Here is a 16,540-nt window from a genome sequence, read left to right on the forward strand (position 1 = left end):
CTTGACATTCTTTAGCTGAAATAACTAATGCCATGTATTTTCATATTGACAGTCATTTAGCAAAGAAGAGTGCCTTTCTGAAAAATCTGTTTTTACGCATAATTAGACTATCCAAATGAATCCCGTTATTTTGTGTATGTACCTGGTAATTATTCACTTCCCAGACAGGCACCCACACTTCGTTCATTTATGATTAAACCTAGTTTTTTTTTAATGAGTAAAAGAAGTTTAACTTAACATAGTTACATGAAAGCTTTGAAAATTAAAAATCCTCTGATGTATCAGGATTCCCTGAAAACTGGTCTGGCTGCCCTGAACAAGAAGGGTTATTTTGGAGGCTGTTTCTGGCTGGCTCTAAGAAGTTCACTCTGTTAGACCAGCCGTAAGGTGGAGGCAACTACATTGTCTTATCTCAGAGACCCGGATGGTCAAAGCACTTGGAAATCAGATCAGCGATCGTAAAGCAAAATGTTACCTTTGCTTTTTACACTTGATCTTAGCCAAAAGGCCGAGAAGCGGTTACCTTTGCTTTTTTAAAACCGTCTCTACTCTAATGATCTCATCCTTGTTTTGATGTGTGGCTGCACCACCGTGGTGTTTCAGCCCAGTGGCATTTTTGGCTCTTGACGGGAAATCAAGGTCAAGGGAGGGTAACAGTCACAGTACCCTCTAGTACATACATTCATTTCTCTCTCTCTCTCTCTCTCTCTCTCTACACACACACACACACACACACCCCAGTCCCTACCACCCTGACCCACCCTCCATCTTCCTACTTTGGCCCCCCGTGGCCAGGTATCACTCCACCCTAGCCCTTTGCTTTTGCTGTCACTTCTGCCTCCTGTGTCCTCCCCGGTGACCCCCTGATTTATCTCATCTCCATCCTTTCTTTGCTCAAATGTCATCTTTTCAATAAGGCCTTCCCTGACCACCCTGTTTAAAGCTGTAATTCCTCTTCCTCTAAGCTCTGATTCTCCTCACCCTCTTCCCCTGCTAGAATGTAAGCTCCATGAGGGTAGGAGATTTTTTTTGTCTGCCCACTGGTGTATCTCAGATGCCTGGGAAAATCCTGGAAATTCTGTAAATACTTGGTGAATAAATGAATGAATGAGTACATTTTCAGTATCACTAAAACAGCAGAATGTCAGTGTATTAGAATACCCAGTTAGCCTGCATTTCCCCTGTTATTCAACAGTTCCACATATGCACAGGCTAAATATTGGAGGTTTTCCTGTGTTCTATGGTTGGCTTCTTTGGTTTTGTAACTTTTTTTGTTTTAATGCTCAGGGGTCATTTCCAGTCAGTTCAGTTTTGTATAACTTCTGCATCTTTGTACCAACACAAGATAAAGTTATCAGAGACAATAGCATGCCCAGTTTTAAAGGAAAGATTCAGCTCTGCTCACTTGTATGGCCTCAGGTACATAGGAAAAATTGGAAACCTACTAAGAAGGGTTTTAAAAGAGTAGAAACAAAGGTGTTTTCTGCATAAGATCTTCACTTAATGAGAAAATTATAACACCAAGCTATTCCTGGAAAGTTTTTTTCCTTTTAATAAATTCCAGAAAACAGCATATATATGTGTTCCAAATAATTGAGTAACTCTAGTCTGGTAAATTATAGAGCCAGAAATACATGGATTTATTTCCTAGGGACTCATGAGATGGCAGGAGTTATCTTTAATACTTAATTGTAAGGATTAATTAAAATTAACATTCTTGTCACCAGCCTAAGCAAAGCAAGGGTTTTATTTATTTCTTTTTCTTAAGAAAAAGGGAAAGGTAATCAAGACTTGGAGAAGCCCAGTTATTTCCATTTTAATAATAGCTTTAGAAATATTTGTGTCCTGTTAATTATTTCTAGTAAGTATATTATCTAGTAATAATATCTTAAATCTAATAGCGAACTTGAATTCCATTAATTCTAATTAGTTATAATTCAGACAGGAATGATAGTAATAATGTCCCTTCTATGCTATGAGAGATGAAGAGTTCGGCCAAGCAAAATAAATAAATCAAGAATACGTATACCCACACATAACCAACTAACCTGATTTTTGCTTTCATGCTTTTTCCTGTTGATTGAGAGTAAAAAATCTGACCTTGTTAAAATATTGAAGACTCAATGATCCAAGTTAATCCATGGGTGGGATGGTCAATGTAAAATAGAGAAAATTCCAAATTGTAGATTTTTTTTTTAAAGATAGTTGTTTTATTACTTTCGGAGAGCACAGGGTCAGAAGGACGAGGATGGTTTGGTGTATTCACCTGTAAAAGCCTGCAGAGCAGGGCGCGGTGTGGTGGGGAGACAGGCCTGAGCCTCCTCGTGTGTGCACAGGGCGGCTGGGGCATGGGGCTGCTGCCGGCACGGGAGCTCACCCTGTATCGGGTAAACGAGCGTCCTGATCTCGGGTTTGCCGTTTGTGGCCATTATGCCCTTAGGCAAGTTACTGAGCCCCGGATTCTCTTTCCTCGTGTGTAAAATGAGGGAGATAACACCTGCCTTGGAGAGTCGCCAGGCGGGCTAGAGAACATACGAGAAGTATTTCAGTAAATTCCTTTCCCGTCTTACATTAAAATCGTAATGTGAGGCCATGGCTGCCTCATCCAGGGCCAGAGCTGAGTTCAGAGTTTAGACACTGGACACCTGTGTTATTGACCGGGCCAGGTTTCCTTGGGAAGGTCATGCAACCTCTCTGTTCTGTTTTCTTTTTTGTGTGTTTTTTTCTTATCTAAGATCGGGGCAAGTAGATGAGGCACTGTCCAGACTCCCCCGAGAGCTCTACAACCTCAGTAATTCCTCACGAACGTAGTTGCTTGGTGAAGAAGTTCACAGTTAAGCCACAAAAGGCAGGCCCATATTTTCTGCCTGCAATGTGCCTCTCAGTGCAGATTGATGGTAAAACACACACAAACCAACCCAGGATTGTAAAATAATGTTTAAACTACGTTACGAGAGTTTACAAATCCAAATCAAAATGATTGTTATCCTTCAGAAAAGTACTCTTGGTGGTCAGGATACTTATTCCAGCCCTGTCACTGTTGTTCCAAATGCTCTCAGACCTGCCTGGATTAGAGGTATCTGATCACACAGATGGACAGCTGGTCCTACAGGAGAATTGGTGCCAGTATGTATGTATGTATGTATTTACATTTTATTTATGTGAGAGTCAGAGCACAGGCAGGGGGAGGGACAGAACAGGAGGGAGAAGAAGAAGCATACTCCCTGCTGAGCGGTGAGCCCCACACGGGGCTCGATCCCAGGACCCTGAGATCATGACCTGAGCTGAAGTCAGACGCTTAACCAACTGAGCCGCCCAGGTGTCCTGTGTGTCAGCATTTATTTTGGTAAAAAATGATATGGGCCATTTTGATCTCCCCTGTATGTTCAGTGTGTATTTCCAAATGACTTTGGCTTTTGAAAGTGAATTCGGTTTTTAAAAATAGCCATCAGTTTGCCACAATTGCAGATACAGATTTTTTAATGTGAATAGTATACGTAGATACAAGTGAAGTTGTCTTCCATTTAAGCCTGAAACATGTTAGCTGTGTTATCAGCAGAATGCAGGAGTCTGATGTTCTCAGTGGATACAGGTGAAGGAAACAGAAAACATTTTGGGGGAAAAAGCCTACAACATTCCACTGTATTTGGGTTTTCTCTTTTTTTAGTTAATATTTTTTATTCTTTACAACCTATATTATATGTTAAAATATATTCATATTATAACAATATCTGTCCAAGAGGAGAAGTACTTTAATTGCTCCAGGCAGGATATATATGTTGATTATAGATGAGACGATGGGTAATGGCACCATTTTCTGCTTTGGAAGCTCTGGGCTTGGAACTCGCTTCCACAATGTTTTACTGTTGTTACTCTATCTCACTAACATTTATTAAGCCCTGTACATTCATGTGTTATTTAATTCTTCTAAATGTACAGATTGGACAAAGCTCCATTTTACAGATGTGAAAACTGAGGCTTGGTGAGGCAAACACTCAGCCCACAATTCTATTCCTCATCAAGAGTCGGGTCAGATTTCATTTGAGCCTATTTCATTCTACCTCCAGAGCCCATGCTTCTCAACTACAGCCTACTGCGTTGAGCATATTGAGAGCTTGAGGAATGGAGGGAAGAAAATGACTGAAATATTGTCTTCTGTTAGAAGCAATGATGCTGCAGTTAAATCCCTCCAGCGCCCCCCCCCCGCCCCCACCGTGATCCTCACACCCTGCTCCTCTGACCTTGTCCACTCATAGGTAGTTCATCCCTTTGCCCCTCCCGTTCCTGAGGCTGACCTCACCAGTTGCAGTATGTCTTGCCAAGGGAAGAAAGTGTTAGTCGGTAAAACAATTCTGAAAAGGGGAGCCAATCTGAATTAGCACAAAGACTTAAAGAGTAGGCGAAAAGAAGTCATTTTCGTGTTTTTTGTGTCAAACGTCCAGTAAAAGAGGCAAAAGCCTCACAAATTTTGCAAATTACTGTATCACCAAAGCAGCCTCAGTGACTTTAGAATCTGTGGGCATACGTTTCATTTACACACTTTTTATTTTTTTGACATTTTCCAACATTTTGAAGAAGAATTTATTTCCCAGGAGTCAAAAATCTTGAAAATATCTGACTAATCGTTGGGTTCAAAAGGGGCTTTTTACTAAATCGTAATATAATATGATAATAGAGAGGTGAAGCACTGTGAATCCAGTTGTTTCAAAAACATACCTTCTATAGCCCAAAATAATTTTGTCATATCAACTTTATGCTGTACCTTCTTTTTTTTTTTTAAAGATTTTATTTATTTGACAGAGACACAGCAAGAGAGGGAACACAAGCAGGGGGAGTAGGAGAGGGAGAAGCAGGCTCCCCGCAGAGCAGGGAGCCCGACGCAGGGCTCGATCCCAGGACCCTGGGATCGTGACCTAAGCCGAAGGCAGACGCTTAACGACTGAGCCACCCAAGTGCCCCTATGCTGTAACTTTTTGAGACACCTCCATCTTGGGTCATTCACCCATTAGCTCCTTTGAGTTTGTGCATACGTGTCCATTGGTCATCATGTTTTTAGGCTGTAAACAGAGGCAGGACAGGTGGGCCTTCAGCATAGAGAAACAGGTGAGCAGATCTTCAGAGAGTCAGGCATCACAGTTGGGCAGAGGCCCAAGGTGGGACCTCGTGCTCTTGCCTCTTGCTTCTCTGTCTCTGAAGAGTGTCATGTACAAACAGGTGGGTCTTACTCATCCCTATTGAGCTTTATTCATCTGTGCTCACTTTTCCTATTAACACTTCCAGGAGGGTAAATGTCCTGACAATCATAGCTAAACAGGGCAGTCAGCCTCAAAGATGATGTTCATTTCATCTAGTTACTTCTATCACACCTTGCTTCAAGAGGGGAGAGAACCCATTTGAAAGTGGACTCAGGTTCCGTCATCACTGGTGTACCTCTCAGTGATTTCACAGCTGGGTCTTCATCTCTTGGCTCTCATTCTCAGAGACAGGGTAAAGCTGCACTTGCCAGAGTCTCTTCCAGTGAATGCTTCTCTCACTCATGCTTCTTTTCAACCCCAGATCTCCCCCAGAACTCTGAGCTTTATCAAACTTGTACTTTTTAGCCATGAGACAGGCAGCTAGCTTGCCTTTTTTTGTTCGGGAGGTCAAAACAGGCCACACTGTGCCCTACGAGAATTTTAAAAACAAAAGCCCAGGTATCATTGACCGGAATTCAGTTTCAGTAGAAAAATGTCCATTTCTGATGAAACCATTTTTATTATAATTTGCACTTAATTTCTAGATCTATGGTGTCTCTAAATATGTGTGTCTTTTGTCCCCATACAGATTTATTTTTGTAAGAGTTCATCTTGTTTGAGCCATTAACTGAATAGCAAAGGGTAGTTGATAAAAGACAAATTTTAGATGTCTCTCGGTTACTGTGATCAGTCAGACATTTCTATGAAAGAAAAAAACCTAATTGCCTTTCAGGTTTTGAATTAAAAGTAAGATTGATTTTATCATCGTTTGACCTCTAACTGGTCTCTTCAGTTTTATGTCATTATTTCCAGTGTAAAACTAATGTAGAAAAATGAAATTGAAAAGTACTGCTTTTTTTGTGTTGGGAGCTGGAGAATCTGAGCTTTTGAAATAGGTTTCAAATAGAAATTGAAATTCTTAACTTATTTTTAGGGAAACTTGGCATAAAATTCTTCTCCCAAACATTGACCTCAGCTGGAAATGAATTTGGCTGGTCATATACCTATTCCTTGAGAGAGGTGGGGTCAACATTTTGTTCAAATGGAAAACAGAGTTCTTTTAGTCCCTGTGGTGGGAGGGGTGGGTTTTCTTCCTGTTCTTTCGTCGCACACCATTGCCTCATCAACCCCTCCTCCTTCTCTTTGTGTGTGTGTGTGTGTGTGTGTGTGTGTGTGTGTGTGCGCGCGCGCGCGCGCGCGCGCATGGTGTGGAAGGGAGAATGGAGGGCCCCTTCCCTGTCCTTAGTAAACATTTGCTTCTGAGAAGAGACTACTAGCCAGCAGAATGAACCGCATGGAAGTTACTGCTTAATCTGATGCTCTTATACAATTAAAGGATTTGCTGTGCCCTCCACTGTAATCTTAGTGCTGTCGAATTGTGTACTCACACCGCAGGAAGCAGCTCTGCTCGGCAAAGCCCCGCTACAAAGGTTCTCCTTGTGTGCCTGTCCATGGATAATTAAGTCTTAACAACAAAATTAGCAGAACAACTGGATGTTCTGGAAGTTGAGATCCCCTCACTTCGTCTTTTTTTTTCTCCCCCCCACCCCCACCCCAGGAGTTATCCTGGGGACTGGCCAAGAGGTCCGCCTGTCAGTATTGTCTGACAAGTGTTCTGAGTCGCTGTACGGACACCTTCTTCCAGGTTAATTGTTGAGGCTGTATGACATCTAGTGTTAACATTCTGTTGAGTAAATCCCAAAACGACTGTGAAAAATGCTACTGAGTCATCCTCCAGTCTCTCAAAGGATTAATTGCCTCCTAACATTTGCCTCCAGTTGCAAACACCTATGATTTTAAGAGGCTTAGCATAAAATGTATCATTTCTGCAGAGAGAACCAAATTGCCTTTGCTACTTTGCAATTTTTTTTTTTTTTAGCATCTTTCAGTAGTCTCTGCAGTGTTTGTGTTTGCTTTTAGTTGTGTATGGTGGTGTCGAAGGGAGGTTTTTAATTTATTCAAAGAGAAGTCGCTGACTAAAACTTAAATGCAATTTCAGAGCTAAGAATAAATTGACTTCACTTCTAGAAGCCAATAAACACATTTCATTTGAAATATACTTTGTCCCCTCTATGAAAAGTGGCACACTGAATTCTCTGTGACTTCCCGTCTTAAAAAGAGAGTTTAAAGTATAAATTTAAAGAAAAGTATTTTAAAAATTATATTGTTCTGAAAGCCTAAAAATGAAAATGCAACATTTTACACATGGCAGCTCTTTTGAGGAGCCAGTGGTTTGGATGGTAAATTTTGTAGAAGACCATGTCTCTTAAAATGCTTCTTTTAAATAACATTCGCTTTTTAATAGCTGTGATCTGGATGGATTTTTTTTCATGGTGACTTAAAGTTGTGGAAAATTACAGAAAGCTTAAAAGGTAGCCCAGGAGAGTATCACACACATTTCAGAATCTTTGCCTGAGCTGAAATCCATCTTAGTTCCCGCTTTATCGGTGTTGATTTTGCTGGTGAGAACGGCCCTGGGTTCCTGAGCCTCCCCGGGGCCAGGGGATTTCGGGATCTGTGAATGTCCACGGTCCAGCGCACGCCAGGATCACAGGAAGTGGGACAAGTCTTCGGGGCGCGCACAGCAGTCTGAGCCGGACCCCGTGCACCGAGACCCCTTTGCTCCAGTAACTCCACTAAAGACAGTAAGGCTCCATGTGGACCCAGACATCTTTGCCCAGCCATTGTTACTCCCGTTAAGAAGGAATTCTTGTTATTATTCTTTAGGGCAAAGCAGCATCTGATAGCTGATGTCAGATTTTCAAACCACGGTGCTAATCTGTTGTTTTAACAATGGTGGGTTTTTTTTTTTCTTCATAATTTAAAATTATATCTATTTTTTCACCAGATGGAAGCTGACCCAAATCGAAAAACTATTCTTTGACCTAAAGTGGAGTTTTGAAAAGTATACACAAAGCCCAAAGAATCTAGCTTCGTTCTACCTTCATTATATTTGAAAGAATTGGAAATCATACAGACAGTTGCACCTTATATTTGAAACTCTTCTGGGAGATTTTGGACAAGTGTATTAAAATCTCCCGAAAAAGAGGGTGTCTGAGGGAAACAATGAACACCACCTCTGCTATAGAGCTGCTGTCTAGCAACTGCATAAAGGGCTTCGGAAACAAAGTCAGACTTATTTTTACACCAGGGGGAAAAATATAAAAACTGACTTCCTCTTTGGAGTTTTCCCAGGAAACTATTTTATAAAGACGAATTTAAATCTTTCCGTTTTCTGTCCTTGGAGGTGGTAAATATGATTGCGGCTTTATTCATTTTTATGGTAAATGAAACAGAGTTCAGACCGTCCGGCTGTGCGTCATTTGCTGGATGGCTGCCACCGACTAATGCAGACGTCCCACTGGGAGACCGGAGAAGAACTATACTTTGATTCACCAGATTGTGTTAAATAGTCCAGCTGTTGCGATTTGAAAGATAGTTACCTCAGAAGTGAAGTAGAAATGAACTTGGCATTTATGCCTCAAACCATTTTTATACTGTTGGGCAATCAGCTTTTCAGAGGTAGCATTTTATAAAATAACTCTCACCGCTTAAAAGTTTCATTCACTGTAATGTTCAAAATGTCCCACCTTTATATTATCAGTAAAATTAAGCTTGAGTGATATGCAGAATTTGCATGAAATAAGCATTTCCCCCTTCATTTCATGAGCTTTGATTGTATTCAATTGAGCTTAGAACCACGTCTATTAGGGCTCTTTTGGGCATTAGTTAATTTGAATTGCAGCCGAAATGTTAGCTAGAATGTTGTTGAATATAATTGGAATGTGGAAAGTTGATTTTGAAAGGAGTTTCACTGAATGCAAACAATGATGTGCTTTTTCAAAAATTAGAATGCTGCTCTTCCGTCTCTTGTAACACAGTCTGAGAAATCACGGAGTCCCTTTCTGAAAGTTCGGCTTTGGCAGTGCTGTTTACAGTTGTTCGGGAGCTTCTGGTACCCCTGTTCTTTGGAGTCAGGTCCTTCCTCCCACTGGCAAGTGGCCCCACATGCCCCAGCCCCACATTCCACTCCCTTGCAGCTGGGGAAGAGTAGCTGCTTTCTAAAAGGGCACCCATCTGGCTTCCTAAAGTGGCACAGATCGCTGCATTGTCTCTTAGCTTTTATTTTGCTTTTTGGTTTTTCTTTTTGTCTTGAAATAGCTCTTGAGCAAACCGTCTAAAATGATCTATGAAAATATTTTGAATGGATCATAAATGACTACCAGTATGTTGTGATAAGAAAAAAAAAAAAAAACAGGAAATCCAGACTCTAAGATTTTAGTCCTGTGTCTGCTCTTAACAAGGTGTGTGCCCTTGGGCAGATCAGTTAACTCACTATTCTTTGGTGTCTTCATCTGACAGATGGGAAGGTTGGACTAGTTCATGTCCGTAATGCCTTTCAACCTGAATAACACAAGAGTTTAGTCTTACTTTATGTAACACCTATGACATTTAAGTTTTACTTGGAGATTTTGTAGCACACAGGAGAAGATCTGCCATACTCTTCATGAGTACTAAATATTAATTCCTTATTTGTGGTCACTGCCCTTAGATGAAGAATTAAAGCAGAAAAATGGAACGGAATGATAGTCTACTATAATTCCTATTGAATTGTTGCATTTGAGCACCTGGGACTTTACGTTGGGGGAGAAGCTTTAACCTGCTAGAATCTACCACTGTGGCTCCCCAAAGCAAGGGTTCTTGGCACCGTCACTGATGGCACTCTCTGGCTCTTCCCGTGAGATAGGGATGGAGCAAGAGTGAGGCTGCAGAGGAAGGTCTCTCGTTCCAGGAGTCCTGGGCAGCTCCCCATGGGAACCAGGAATAGGCCTAATGTGTCAAATCCAGAGGAGTTACCAATCACAGAGGGAAAAAGGGCAAGGGATAGCTTGAAGGGACAGACTCTGAAAGATGCATCTGAAAACAGATTCAGAAAGACCTAAATCAGCAAACATGCCAAAATTAACCTGTGGCATCATTATCCTGTTTCTAGAAGAAGCCACTTTGGGTAAGAATTAGGAGATGGCTCCTAATTCTTGTTCTGATTCTGCCACTGATGAGCTGCATGATCTAGGCCAGGTTCTCCCCTCCAAACCCCATTTTTCTCATCTGTTAAAGGACCAGTTGGACTCAAACATTGCTGTAGCCCCTTTTAGCCTTAACCCTTTGGGATTCCAAGTCAGTGTTTGTTATCCTGGAGAAATCTGTTCCTCTTACTCTCAGCGCAGAGATTCAGAGAAAGTGCCCACCGTGCCAAGTTCAGCAATAATCAACAAAGGAGTTCTCAAATTGTAGCCTATGGGTGACTTAATGATAGATTAATCTGCAGTTGAGAAACTTACTTCAGGAAAGAAGAACAATTCTCTGGACAGAGACAATTTGAGGCCAATTTCATCCTGACTACACAAGGTTTCTGAGTTTTCAGTTCAGTCGATATCCAGTTGTCTTTTTGTACCTGTGCCCTGAGAACATCTCCTGGAAGTTTTCACCTCCAGCTGAGGCAGAAAGCTTTTTTAGGATATGTTCATCCCCCCTTCACTTGCAGACACACACGGGCATGAAAACATCCGTGGTAGTTCTGCAGAAGGGATGAAGGTCAGTATGGGTTGATGGAAGTTGCTCATCTTCAATGAGGTGAAGCTTCCTCTGTGTGCTTAGAGCAGACCAGCTGACTTAGTTAGCGGTGGGCTCCACCACAAGATGGTAGAGGCGGACTGGTAACTGCCACTGGTTGTGGCTTTGACTGGAACAACTCACTAGGCTGGCGCTTCATTTCCTAAAATCCCCTTGCCCCTTTGTTTCCAGGTTAGGGTTGACCACAAGAGAACTTTACATGAGATTTAGAAGGTAGAAGTGACATAGTGGTCATTTCTGTTTTGTTTTGTTCTAAAGGCTTGGAAGGTCCAGGTAGGGCAGGTGCTGCTACGGTTCATGGGAGGTATCACCTAGTTGGCCCACAGTTTTCCCAGATCCCCCCAGCTACTCCAGCTTTTCCAAATTTTAGACCAGGGACGTGTGCAGTTCCCTGTGAGGGGCTCCAGTGTGTCCTGCAGGCTGTCTTCATCGTGGGGGTTGGAGACTGGGAAGGACAGATGCACCTCTGATTTGTCTTCGATCTCTTGCCACTTCTCGCCCATCTTCCTGTTCCTTGCCAGAACTGTGGACTTCAGGCCCAGCCTCTGACGCAGAGGCCCCTGACTTCCCTGACTGCCTCATTAGCTCTCTCCCTTGCCTGATGACTAATTCCAACCGTAGAGCCCATGTCTCTCTCACGGTGGTTCTGCTCCTCTGCCTGTACCCTAGTGGACACTGTCTTCCAGGTATTGCCTGGGTCCGAGAAGGCCAAACCAGGTACCACTGGGGAAACCGCATCCCCTGTTGGTTCCCAGAGCATGGGTCCGGCCTCCCTCTCGGGCTCCTGGCCATCCCAGCCCTTTCACCACTGCCACAGAAGACAGCTGTGCGTTTGTGACCTGCTCATCATCAACAAGTGACAGTATAACCAGGCAGCCAGGGGGAGTGGTTTCTAGGCTTTTGGACACATTTCATAGTGCTGGTCAGAAAGTGAGAAGACCCTGGTCGTGGGTGGGGTTTGAGTGTTTGGTACCTGCGGCTGGATCCTGCAGGCTGCTTTTTCTCAGTAGATGAACATTTGTTCTGCTGTTTTTGTCTCATAAGAGAGACCTCCAGACCTATTCACACCAAAGCCTGGGTTTCCGAGCCTCTCACACTTGATTAGTATCCACTCGGTTATGCCACAAGTGGATCCATGCTAGGTGCTGGGGTCGAAGTGTGAACAAAGCTACACAGGCCCTGTTTCGTGGATGCTGACCTTTTATTTGAAGAGACAGACGTTAAACAGCTAATTACACGGTATTCCTTAATGACTGTGCTGAGTCCAAGAAGGGAGAAAGAGCAGGTGGTAAGGGAGTGTCAGACTGGCGGTTCTGGCCTGCTCCAGGGCTCAGGGAACAGTAGCACCAACTGCAGGGGGTGGGTCGAGCAGTGGGCTCCCCACTACATGTCCTGATGTCCAGAGGTGGGACGGGGGTGTGCTGGTTCGTGCTTAACATTTTAGCATTTGCCAAGAAGACCAGATGCATCTGAAGAGCCCTTGTCCTGCTTGCTGCACACCCCTCAACCTTCAGGCCCCAGGTCAGTAGCCCAGTACCTTCAGATGGTGGCCTCTGACCAGGACTCCTGAGAGGAGTAGGTGCCAGCAGCCTAATTTCCTGACACATGGCAAGAGAACACATGGACATCTCTGTGTTTTACAAGGAGACTGTCACGTAGCTTGAGAAGCAGTATCTTCTTGCATCAGAATAGAAAGAAAGAAAGGAGGTATCCGTGGAGAAAGAAACTGCTTCTGAAATTCCTTAAGAAATTTCTCAAGAAACGTGAATCTCCGTTTTAGAAAAAGTTTACGGTCACTCAGCGTTTTAGCTTATTCTCTGGATTCTTCCGTCTGCCCTAGCTCCTCCCTCACCCCTCCCCGGTCGGACCAGCTTTCTTCTTGTCAGTAATGGCAGGAGCGGGCGCGCCTTGCAGCTGGCCCTCTGTGATGGGGGGTGGCTTGCTTCCCTCAGCAGTGCGGTCTCCTCAGATGTCCCCAGGGACAGGCGGAGGTGGGGTGGGGGTGGGGGTTAAATGGCTCCTTCTGGCGAAGTGAAGGTGGGACAGGAGTCTGGGCGGCAGGCGGCGGGGAGGCCTGCACGCGGCACCCAGGAGCTTTGCACTTCTTGAGAAGAGTGTGTAATTAAGCAGGTAGGTGCATTTGGCTTTTTAACACTTCCATAGCTAATTGCTCTGACTTTTTCCGCCTTCTTTCTTCTGGCCTCGTGCTCCTAATGTCATCTAATAGCTCCTTTTTCTTTTAATGGCTGGCACCTCAAAGACCACTTTGTGCATGTTAATTAGACTTAGAGCATTTGGGGTTTTTTTGTTGGTCTGAATCCAGGAATATGAAAGCCAAATATTTTCTGTCTCTGCTTTTTACTGTTTTGTGTAACTGTTCTTCCTCCAGGCCTCTCAGTAACGCCGGATGCAGGAGCGAGTGCTTTGGCCGTGAGCAACAAGCTGGACCCGTTGTAGTTTTAGATCCTGTTTCCACACACAAACCCCAAACCAAAGACCAGGTCACTGAAAAAGATTCCACTCAGTGCAAGGATGGCGAAGATGAAATGAAACCAGAACACAAAGAAGACGGCATTGACAAAATGAGAGACACAGACAGCTCCCACTGCTGATCCGTACACTGGAAGGCTGACAGGTGTACAAGCCCTTTCCGACGAGTACGCGATCAGTTCTGGCGTATTGGCAAGCGCCATAGACATTCTGTTCTTGTCACTGTACTCAGAATGCAGGCTCTTTTCTGGTGTCACTTTTGTAAGTAATTTGCCTATAAACATAAGTAAGTTCAGCAAAATACACATCCTATGTAGGTTTTGTTTTTCTTCCTAGGGATAAGATGTTTTTTCTCGAATTACTGTATTGTGACTTCTTTTAGAAGGTTACAGAAAATTCAGATGTCTTATCTTTTTAGGTAACATGCATACCACTCATCAAGTGTAATGCTGAAAGTTTGCAGCATTGTGGATAAGTGGATAAACAGAACTGACCAACTTAAGGTGATTTAAGAGCCCCCCCCCCCCCACAGCAGCTTCTGTTTTAGGTCTGATCTTTGTTGGAGAGAGAAACTACAATAGTGTGGAAATGGTGAGGCGCTGTGGCGTACAGATTCCTCTAGGATATACCGAGCTGAACTTCAAATTCAGGAGCTGCGGACATCAAACCAGCCCTCCCAGAGTCCAGGCTAATAGCACGCTTTGTCAGCTGTGGAACGGGGAATGTGCACCAGTGACTGTGTCCAAAGCCTCCCAAGGACTCCAGTGGGAATGCGCTGGTGGCTCAAATGCAGAATGGAGGGGAAAGTCCCAACCTTGGGTTTCATAGAGTATTATCTTAGTAAAACATGTGCTCTGTGCTCCGAGCTTGTTGTGTTTTCTCCCGTACTGAGTAGCACCAGTACCGTGGTTTATCGCGATTCTTCTGTACAGTGACAAGAAGTGACAAGCACACAGTTTTCTTGCTTCACTGCTGTTCTACATTACACAGGTTTGTTGTGTGTGTGTTTTTTCTTAAAGAAATTAAGTGGTAGTTAGTCTCTAAAAATACAGTGTTTCAGTCTACCACAGTGAATAAATAGAAATGTAATCAGGGATTAAAAAAAAAAAAAAAAACTTACACAGCTTTTTCCAAGTTGATTGTTTCCAAATTGGTGTTGATTTAAAATAAGTAGTAATGTACTTGAATGCATTTTTTTATGACAATGATTCAGTAATGGTAATTTTACTATTAAAGAAAGTGAAAGGTTTAGTTTTGTTAGCGTGGCTCAGCATGTAGCTGTCAGGTGTTTCTCACCTAAGGGCAAAAGAAAATGATAGTAATAACGGCAGTTCTGTTTTCTTTTTGCACGTGTGCTAAGCGTAGGCTTGAAGAGGCGGGTAGGCAGGTAAATCAGTATACTTCCTAAATTTGGAGATAATTATCCTTCCGTAGGTTTGTTATGCTTGACTGTTTCCATGTTCTTCCAGTGATGATTTTACAGTTACTTATCGGTTTACTCATGGGGAATTAAACTGTAATGTTTTCCAATTGTAATTTTCCTAATCGAATAATACAGCTATATGATATACTAACTACAGACTGCATTAACTCTTAAACAAGTTCTGTTAGGCTGTGATTTGAACTCTCCTCGCCACACTTATTAAAAAGCACTGACAATTTCCCACTAAAGGTCCACTGTGGTTATTGACGGTTTTGGTTGAGTTCCCCAAACTGGTCACTCTTTAGTAAAAAAAAAATTGCCTAAGAGTCGATAATTTTAGTAATTGTTAGTACTTTGCACCGTGGTTTATTCTGAGGAATTTTATCCCGTGTTTCTTCATGCTCTCCTTCCTGGGTCTGTCATGAGCCTGCTGGCAACGTGTTTTACATACACTTAGGAATATAAAGACGCACACAGACTCGTCATTCCATATTTCATCCCACACGTCAACAGGATGACGCACTTATGAAAACACTGTCGTTTCCAGGGTGAGGAGGTAACCGCTTGGTGAGATGTGTTGGCTGGGCCAGGCAACACTTAGTACCTGGTGTTCGAAAGTGTGCTTGCCTTTTCCAAGTTGCTTTCTTACTTCACGGTGATCACAAAGCGTTGAGAATTAGTTTGACAGCAAGGTATCTGGTAGAGGATTTTACTCCCCTTGTTCTGCCAGCAGTATTACTTTTCACATCAGTTTTGAGGAGGTTTTGCCCCTGCTGGGGTGCCCTTGTCAGCAAACAGTCCAGAACGGGAAGACACAGGAAGACTAGGGCTCGTATCTGCAGGGTACATTCTTAGCTATTTGCACAAAAAAATTGTAAATGAGTGAAAAGGAAGGGTGGCGTGGCTCTGGTCACTCACCAGCAACTCCTCTTTCCTCACCTTCTTTGTTAACACATGATGTGTTGGAAATGGAATAGTGTAGGTACAAATGGTGGTTCGTTATCTTTCCAGACCACCGTAAGGTTGTAGGTTAGGTGAAGGCTAGTCCATATTACAGAATCCTGGATGATTTTTCTGTGTGTGTTGAATTGCTTTCATCATGGAACAACGTCAGCTTATTTGGCAGTACTCTGTGGAGAGGGGACAGCTGTCCGTCGTCATCACTAACCTTAGAAGGATCATCAGACAGCCTTTATGTAACAGATTCGATTGGTTTGGAAGTTTCTTCCTGGCACTAACATTCCCCAGTCCTACCGTCATTGATGTACATGGGGTATGAGTAGTCTCTTTTACTTCTTTTATAGATAATAATTTCTATGTAGTGTATGTTACATGTTTTATACCGATGACGTATTAACATACATGTATGGAGAGAGAGAGAGAAGATAGAAGTAGAAACTGTGTTCATCACTTTGAGAAATTAGAATGTTCCCTCTCCGTTGGTGACCCCAGTCCTCGAGTGAGGAAAAGGTGGATGGGCTGTGCCCTGTGTTGAAATGAAAGCCCTGACCTGGTTGAGATAATAAATGACCTCTTTGGTTAATATTAATTTTGTTACTGACTTAGTTTGTATATTTTTGCTCTGGTTCCATTCATTTAATTATAATTCATGTTATGGTTCCAGGGCAGACTCTCCAATGATCTCCCCTGTTCCGTGTGTGTGTGGACGTGTGCAAAGGCTACGGGAACACCCAGTCATGTCCCTCCTGCCTTTAAAATGGATTTTCCAGGGGCGCCTGGGTGGCTCAGTCGGTTAAGC

The 16,540-nt window shown here is 43.1% G+C and overlaps 1 protein-coding gene and 1 pseudogene across 1 annotated transcript in view; one reads left to right on the forward strand and one right to left on the reverse strand.

Moving 5' to 3' along the window:
- Positions 1 to 15,029, forward strand: part of SHTN1 (shootin 1) — a 102,513-nt gene extending 87,484 nt beyond the window's left edge. Inside the window, exon 17 of the mRNA XM_028121747.2 lies at positions 13,258 to 15,029. Coding sequence (XP_027977548.1) covers positions 13,258 to 13,480 — 223 coding nt within the window. The 3' untranslated portion in view covers positions 13,481 to 15,029. The remainder of the gene's footprint in view (positions 1 to 13,257) is intronic.
- On the reverse strand, positions 423 to 520 carry LOC114223108 (U2 spliceosomal RNA; annotated as a pseudogene).
- Positions 15,030 to 16,540: the final 1,511 nt, after the last annotated feature.

Source organism: Eumetopias jubatus, unplaced genomic scaffold (genome assembly GCF_037043125.1).
Source record: "Eumetopias jubatus isolate StellerSeaLion01/CBP00866 unplaced genomic scaffold, mEumJub1_p1.0 scaffold_17, whole genome shotgun sequence".
Classification (NCBI taxonomy): Eukaryota; Metazoa; Chordata; class Mammalia; order Carnivora; family Otariidae; genus Eumetopias; species Eumetopias jubatus.